This window comes from Rhodamnia argentea, chromosome 1 (genome assembly GCF_020921035.1).
Source record: "Rhodamnia argentea isolate NSW1041297 chromosome 1, ASM2092103v1, whole genome shotgun sequence".
NCBI lineage: Eukaryota > Viridiplantae > Streptophyta > Magnoliopsida > Myrtales > Myrtaceae > Rhodamnia > Rhodamnia argentea.
In genome coordinates, this window is record NC_063150.1 from 24,571,782 (window position 1) to 24,580,041 (window position 8,260).

Here is an 8,260-nt window from a genome sequence, read left to right on the forward strand (position 1 = left end):
GCGGGACTGCACTGAGTTCGGCCAACGAAGGAAAAGAGGCTCCAAAGACATCTGACGACACTCCACCATTAGACCTCTATCTTGTCTTCAACCCTGCCTAAGCAATTCAAATTTATGCTCATGCGTGTAATCACTTGGAACATAACCGCTGTCTCCGAATTAAGTCGAGACTAAAAAACATTTGACGATATAGTCTCTGGCCTCCAGCAAAACTCTCAGCCTTCTAGCAAAAGTCCCAAGTTCAAGAATATGACCGAGGCCGCTGTGACAAAATGTACCGGCCAACGGTAGAAGTAAACAAGTTGCGAGTGGAAGTAGGGTATTGGGAAAGCAGAGTCTCAAAGCTCATTTCATTTGCAAAGTATGTTCCACAATGTCATACCTTTTTTTCTACGAAATGCATAACTCAACTAGGAGCTTTTTTCAGTGACTGCATTTTCATTGCTTTCTGCTCACTGTACAACCCACCTACTCAAACTCAAGACACAATTACAACAACAATGTTGTTGATAAGACATGCATCGCGAAGCTGACATCCACCACAGGGTGCCTCTCCGGCCCCCCGGCCTCGTGACATTAAAAGGCCTCTATCTTTCAAAAAAGATTAGAAGGAGCAGCCACAATATCGCCAAGCAATAGCAGCTTGTGATTTCCTAAAACAGCTCCATCAATTGTTGGGCTACATCTGCAAAAAAAAAAAAAAAAAAAAAATCGCGGATGCAATCAGGCTATGGTCTGTCACAAACTTGGGTGGACATTTAACATTGAAAAGCAATCGTGACAAGCTAACTGCTGACATATATCCACAACCACAAGTAAGAGCCACAATGCTCAAAACCATATAAATATGTTCATCCTCGCCTGCAAAAGACTCTACATGTTAAGCTCCTAGTGAAACCTCCTAAACTTACAAAGGGAAGTTAGGGAGAGCTCTTGGCTCTTGCCATGTAATTTTCTTGGCAAGAGCATATGCATGTATAAAGAATAGAATCTTATCTAAATCTAAAGAAGCAGCTGTGATGATTAACATAATGAAAGCAGACTTATATGCCATTTTATTACCTTGGAGAATAGATGGTGTTACTTGAAATTCTTGCCAGATACTATGGTAAGATGCAAGATCCATATTGAGGAATTTAGCAGCAAGGTACGCAGCTCCAGCAGCAATCTGATGGGGTTTAAATTGGAGCCAAAGCGAGCTCCGAAGCCTAAAAACCGATACACATTAGATTGACATTGTCAAGGGAAAAAGTATAAACAACGCACAAAAGTTGCAATGGCAATCATGAAATAACAATACCCTCGCCATATAGATGTCATACAAAATTAGTATTAGGCATTATCTCCATAATTATATTATCTCCTTAACTAGTCCCACGACAGCAAGATTCACATCAGCTTTGCATGAACGTGCATATTCGACATGTTACCAACTGGTCCTGAGACAACAAGAGCAACTGTATGCGAGAAAATAAATGCATGTCAAGTTTATACCCTTACCAATTTGTATAGCAGCAACCCTGGTGGATTATGTTCCAACATTCTTGGATGAGGTGATGATAACAGTAGCAACTATGCAAACATCTAATTCCATACAGATGACATATCAACTCCAAATTCAGCAGCAGGGGCTCTCTTTGGACTCCACGGACACATTGAATTTAAATGAGAAAGTAAATAGGACAGCAGCACAATTCACAGCAATGCTAGACTGCTCGTGCAAGTGCCAGAATCTTCCGCTCAGCAATCCTCAAGATTGACATGCCTATCCTCATGTCACGCGGCATGCATAAGCCTGACTAAGGGATTATGAAGCAAGACCCGATCCAACAATAGTAGGGGCAGAAAGGAGCATATGAGGCATTTCCGTGGGCCGAATTTCTGTTGTACTTCATGTGTTACAGTTCGAGGTTCTTTCGAATGCAACTTCGTAAAGTTACACAACCAGGGAAAACATTCGCAGGAAGCCAGTGACATAAGAAAAGCTCCTCAAGGGATTTCTAACAAGATGTCAGAGTGGTTTTCTTGTAAATTTCAGAAAAAATACTCAAAAGAAAATATAAAGAACATGAACCTTTCCTTTCTATCTTTCCACTCATCCACCATTCTTTTGTTTTTCCTCCTTTCCCCATTCATTTTTCCCCAACAGCCTCTTTTTTCTTTTTTGAAGGGACAATGCATGCAGTGAGCCAATGTTACTCCCACGATTCAAGAATTCAAGTATTCTTAAAATCATAGGGAATCGTCAAATAAGAATACTGAGAATTCATCTCGAGAGAAAAATGATTTATTGGTGAACATACCCAACCGTGTGTAAAAGTGAGATCAATCGTTTTCTCAGTAGATGTGATGGTAATAGAAAATGATGGAAATGAATGCAGAAAGAGAATAGAGAAAAAGTAATGAAAGTTAAGAATACAATACCATAATCATATGTTGTATCATATACACAATATTTATAAATTATATATACTGTGAGGGCGCAGAGAGAGAGATGAGATTTCTCTAGATTATGGGAAAAAAGAACACCACATCAGAGCTCCAGAATTGGATTTAATTTTAAGACTCATGAGCTAACCTAGAAATTCCATGGCATGGCTCATGGTTATTTTAATTGGTATAGAATCGTCCAACTATTCTTTTTATTTTGCCACGACAAGTGTCAACTGTTGGATTCATCAACTTCTCGAAAATTTTCTGAAACTTTTAATGGTTGGCAGCAGTACTAAGTATTGTTGAAGGAGCTATATAGCCCTTTTGCAGATAAACAAAGGAGCCACATAACCTACATTGACGGCCATAAAGAATTAAAAACTGATACAGTAAGGATTCGCGGAGGACCCCAAATAAAGCTTTAGCAAAAATCATTTTTCCAACTAGAAAGGAAAAAGATTTGGAGAGGTACATCCCACAGCATTGTCCCATGACCTTTGATGGACGGTATGAACACAAAAACCAGTCAGCTATAACAGCACTCCTGCTTGTATTAAGCAATCATAACACACCCTAGACATTTTAAGAATGTGAACCCAACAACCAACTTCGTTGCATCCCATCCAATTGCCAACATCCAATTGGGGGAAAAAAAAGAAGAAGAAAGAAACTGATCATGAGATATTTTACATGGCATAGCCGCCGGCCAACATAAAATGGTTCCATATGGCCCCACAAAAGATGACTTTGGTCAGAGAACTTCTATTTTCAGGTAGAAAAACAGACCTACTACTTATATACCAGACTCAATCGATCCTAGTAGCATGAGTAGACTTGATAAACTACCACTTCAGTATGTGGAGACAATTTTTCCTCTAGAAATTCTTCTAAAAGGCAAAAGGTAAGACGGATATCAATATACCAAGAGAGAAGTTAAGTTCCCTCCATCCGAAAAATAGGTTTTCACATGACATGAGAATAGATCATTATCTTTTTTTCTGAAAAGGTAAAGAAAAGAAGAAAAAGTGAGAGTACTGAACTGACATAAAAGTCTATCACAAAAAAGGGGTACCGACAAAAGTATGATATGAGAGCAAGTTTATTGCCACCAGTCAATAAGCAATGATTCTACATTATAACCCTTCAAAACCTTGCTAGACGACCACCATGAACTCCATACTCGGGCTTAAAAACTAGTATTGGAAAGTGCTTAATCCACAGATAAGCTGAAGCATAACGAAACATGAAAGAAAAACATCAATGGGAACTTATATTTTGAAAAGTCCGAAGAAAAACAAGAATAGACATGATTTATGCATAAAGATAGACGGATGTTTACAGCTGGTCTGGCTCAAGCTCCACTAAAGATCAGCTAGATCCTAAATTTTCTCCAAAAAGTAGCCAAATCGCTGATTAATTGAACAAATTATGCTTATTATGCATTAGGAAGCCAGGCAATTAAGATGAGATAAAAGAATGATTAAATCTCCATAAAAAGGCCTTCGCTTGACGCAAGTCAATGTCGATTACCCTACTCCTTTGGATGACTGGATTGCAAGCACCTTCTCGCGAGCAACACTAAAAACCAAGACCAACCTACCTCACAACCAATACCCAGTACATATACGAGTCATGTCAACCACTACGGTCAAGAGGAGAGGCGAGTGCTTAAACACGGAGAAGGTTCCTAAATGCCTCCTCAAAATAAGGAGGGAAAAAGCAGCAGTAACGGGAACTTAATGAAAAGACTCTGCTGACAAAAATCTGCAGCGATAATGCTGCAAAGTAGATAATTTGTTCCAGAAGCAGGGATAACTAACAAAGACTGGAAACCCCTATTCAGAAAAGAACATAGTTACCATCTTAAATCATGTCAAACGATAGTCATGCACTCGAAGTCGGCAGAAAAGTCAGTAGACGAAGTCCAATACTACGCACTACTTGAAGAATTGTTCGCTCGAAAACAAGGCAACTTGCAAATTGATGGCAAAAGCAACCCAAAAAGTGGAAGCTGTTTGGATAGATAAGTGGGCTCTAAACATGATGGGGTGATCCTTGACGAGGAGGAACAAATGTGAAGGAATGTGTTCAAGATAAAGCCAGTCAACATAAACCAGCACTCCAGTGGAAAATAAAACTTTCCATGAACAGCACATCAATCCGCCAGCATAGTATATCATTAAGAACGAGCACTCTAATCTGGTATAGACCCTGCAATTATATGCCATTCCAAACAAATCAATACCCCATTGCTCAAAAGAGGGAAATCAAACAGAAAGCACAGAGAATCATATAAAGAAGCATGAAGAATTCGTCTCCGAAGAAACCCATACCTCAACTTGCACACTGACATGAAGATTTCTCCAACCTATATAAATTCAGCTAATGTCCTAATGCCCACACCAAACATTGAGAAGCCCAACCTCAATTTACTAATTTATGTCAAATTGCAGTTTGATAAAGCAAAATGTAGCAATACAACATGGTGGTGCTAAATTCTAATGTACAAGATGAAGGTACAGTACATATCATCATTGGTTCAAGGTGCGCTTGAGCTTCCAAGATTCCCATCGACAAGGTAACAGCAAATAAAGCACTAAAATTGTCAACTTACCCTTCACTGATCAGGTTCAGAGCCAGATTCAACAGAACACCTTGAGAAAGACCCAGCTTGTTAAGGGTCGAGGTAAGTGGAGTGTATGGATGTTGCACATTGAGCTCAAAGTTCAATGTCGTCAAAATCAATTGCTCAGCCTCAGTTACTCGCTCCCGATATCGTTCAAACCAATCCTGCTCAACGTAATCAAGAGTTAATACAGCCAGATGCATCTTTCCACAACCTATGTGAATTGACAGAAGCCAAAAATAAGAACTGTTACAGAGAGTAAAAATTTGCAGATCTGGCTCAGTGAAAAACCAGTATTTATGCAAATTGAACTGTGCATGACATTTATGCATCTCAATAGTTTCTGCACCAACTTTTCCAATAGAGAGAAGGTCTATGATACTTACAACAGGGAGTAGATAGGACAAAAAAGAAATGTCCTGTTTGTGAAAGATTTCGCAGGATGCCCGCAAGACATTGTTCAGAGGACGTGGTGTCTCCTCTGACTTAGCAGCTAGAAACAGAGCAGCAGTGGCAATTAACTGGAACAAAGATATCAGTTAAAAAGTTATTGGTAAATCACATGAGAGCTTACCAGCAAAGAAATATCAATAAAAAAGAAGAAAATAGACTAGATGCGAACCATTCAAACACATCCCAAGGCTGAATTGAACACAACTATAAAGCATACCAAGAAGAAATTTGTTTGATAATATCACATGATAAAAAGATAGTTCCATATCCCCTCATGAAAAATCTAATGGAAAAACTTCACTTCACAAGTGCAAAAAACTGTTCTCACCAGAGCAGATAACTCAATTTATCGCATCAGAGACATGAAAATGGCTTCAAGAGGACTCACTAAGGCACATATATGGCTGAACAGTACACAACTTCAGAGCAAATCAAGGAAGAGGTTCAGATGCCCAGAGAGAGAGAGAGATCCATCAAGACAAATGTAATAGGCAGGCTCCACTTAGCTCATAGAAGCACCTTTTAACAACTAGATCAGTTACAGTATTTCGATAACATAGAATTCATTCAGCTTAAAAAATTCTTAGGCTGTAAAGGATAATCGGAAACTCACAAATCTATCATGGCAAGCATGAGACCTTCGGACAAAAAACCGGTGGCAAAGAACCATGGCAGTTCCGATGGTGGTCTGGGGCCTGCATTAAATAACCGATTTTCTTAGCATAATAGAGAGTAACTGGTTTTACAGGGAACATTCATACTAATCAAAAAACAGAATTACTAAACATGAAGCCACTTGCATCTACTTATGTGCAGCATAAGAAGTATAGTGCACAAGAACAAGGACTTACAAGTCGAGACGCAATCCAAGATCTTGAAGAAAAGCACAATACGAGTATCGCAATTGGGTTTCTCGTAGGGCATCAATGCCATCCTTTCTAGATGGAGAAAGTCTCTCAATCTCATCCCTTGACATGAATACCACCTCATCATCCTCTAGTCGAGACCTCTCACGCTTCCCACTGCTAGAAGTAGATGCATCCGCATTTATTCTTGCAGGAAGAGGTATTCTATTGTTCCAAGCAAGAGATGCGTTATCATAAGCTCCCCACGAGGACGATGAATATTTTCTTCTTTTCATGGAAGGCACATCATTGGGCTTCATATGTTCAAAGTTGAAATTGTCAACAAGATCCCTGATTTCCCTGGAGTTTCCATGGAAACAGTCATAATTCGCAAAATAACTGCTATTTCTGTTTCTGGTTCTGTAATTATTATTGCTGAAGCTGTTTATACTGGATGGCCAATAACCATCATGGTATGTACCCCCTTTCATCTCATAATTCCTTGTGAAGGACATCATTCCTGCAAGTTCCATTCCAAAGAAAATTTTAGAGGGAGAATGATGGCCACGTGATTATCACATCAGCAACATGGATCGCCTTAAACCTCGCCTAAATTCCGTAACGACTCACTATGGTATTCTTAAAATCCAGGTAATCATGGATTTAATTGCTAAATTGCGACTTGATATTTCTCATGCATCAATCAACAGACTTTACTTTTTCACAGCCAAATTTAATTTAGACAAGGGGAATAAAGCAATCACAACAACTCCTACTATCCTTAGGAAAAACGCTAGTTTAGTTTACAGTCATCAATTACTATTTAAGTAGAACAAGGTGATCTGAACAACTCACAAAATCTACAACCCACAGAAAGAAGCTAGTCAATTTTTCTTCATCAACTATTAAATCCACTCCCCTCTATTACTTCTGTATGCCTACCTGAACACAGCAATCAACCAAGAAGACGATTTGCATTAAAAAAAAAATCCCAAGAAGGCGATTAATTAGCTCAACAACATATTACGTGTCGCCACACGGAAAATCCCTCCAAAAATCGAGACGGCCGGGGAAGGAGCGACTTCGTGCTCACATAAAAATCAAAACCTTGGATCCACCCGACATCTAACACCCTCGATGAAACCGCAGATGGAACACGACAACGTCCTCAAAATCCCATATTTAATAATCTTGCACGAAGGGAAGCGGATCAGCTACACAAGATCAAACCGATCAAGATGGCCAGCCTCAAAATAAAGAAAACTTCAAAACATAAAATTCCACAAGCCCCATAAACGCAAAATTCAGCGTCACCTACCCACCCCAACAACCCCCCTTCCCAAAAAAAAAAAAATACGGAAGAGAAATCGATTTACCTCGTCAAACAGGCCTTCAAAGCTTCCTCACAGAATTCGATCTTACAGGAGAGAAATCGAGATCTCAATTCAAAGGCAACAGGTGACAGATAAACGACGGATGAAGGAGAAGCTGAGCGATGGGCGGAAGGGGAAGGAGAGATCTTGATATTTATGGGAATGTGTTGACCTAATTCCCGAAACGCCAACCCCTTTCGTTGATTCTTGTATTTGTTTTTCTCTTCCCGTGTTCGGCAAGCCTAATCCACTTTGGTTCTTCTCTAGGTGGGTTGGGTGGGGGGTACGCCATCCACGCGCGCGGTGCGTACTCGCGTAGCCGGAGTCGCTGGGCTCGAGAAGATTTTGGGCTGTTATTGGGCCTGTGATCGGCCCAGTACTATGGGCTTCATGGCCCAGTTTCAGAACTGGACCAAAATCCGTGGTTTCCTTTTTGGATTGATTATGCGAATCAATCCAAAAAGGGCCACACGAAGCTGGGAGAAGAGATTATGACCATCCAATGTGCAATGTGGGGTAAGAGGATGGCA

The 8,260-nt window shown here is 39.9% G+C and overlaps 1 protein-coding gene across 7 annotated transcripts; it reads right to left on the reverse strand.

Annotated features, from left to right (window-relative positions):
- Positions 1-325: 325 nt before the first annotated feature.
- LOC115753604 (cyclin-T1-4-like) lies at positions 326-7,964 on the reverse strand. 7 transcript variants are annotated; one of them, XM_030692283.2, is made up of 7 exons: positions 7,734-7,961; positions 6,364-6,877; positions 6,126-6,207; positions 5,446-5,580; positions 5,048-5,223; positions 1,063-1,208; positions 326-685 (listed from the first exon to the last, which is right to left on the reverse strand). In XM_030692283.2, the coding sequence occupies exons 2-7, from the start codon at positions 6,873-6,875 to the stop codon at positions 654-656; spliced, it is 1,083 nt and encodes a 360-aa protein (XP_030548143.1). In that variant the 5' UTR covers positions 6,876-6,877; positions 7,734-7,961; the 3' UTR covers positions 326-653. The 7 variants fall into 7 exon arrangements, with proteins under 7 accessions (XP_030548143.1, XP_048130264.1, XP_048130253.1 ...); XM_048274307.1 differs by lacking the exons at positions 326-685; positions 1,063-1,208 and adding exons at positions 2,650-4,644; positions 7,213-7,295 and having other exon boundaries at positions 7,734-7,964; XM_048274296.1 differs by lacking the exons at positions 326-685; positions 1,063-1,208 and adding exons at positions 2,650-4,644; positions 7,213-7,299 and having other exon boundaries at positions 7,734-7,964.
- Positions 7,965-8,260: the final 296 nt, after the last annotated feature.

Bases quoted from the DNA above. Each gene is read 5' to 3' on its own strand.
- LOC115753604 (XM_048274307.1), bottom strand. From the start codon at position 6,875: ATGATGTCCTTCACAAGGAATTATGAGATGAAAGGGGGTACATACCAT. The intron at 5,581-6,125 runs GTGAGTTTCCGA...TCTTTGTTCCAG, and splicing joins ATGCTTGCCATGATAGATTT to TTAATTGCCACTGCTGCTCT. The intron at 4,645-5,047 runs GTAAGTTGACAA...ATATAATTGCAG, and splicing joins CTGAACCTGATCAGTGAAGG to GGTCTATACCAGATTAGAGT.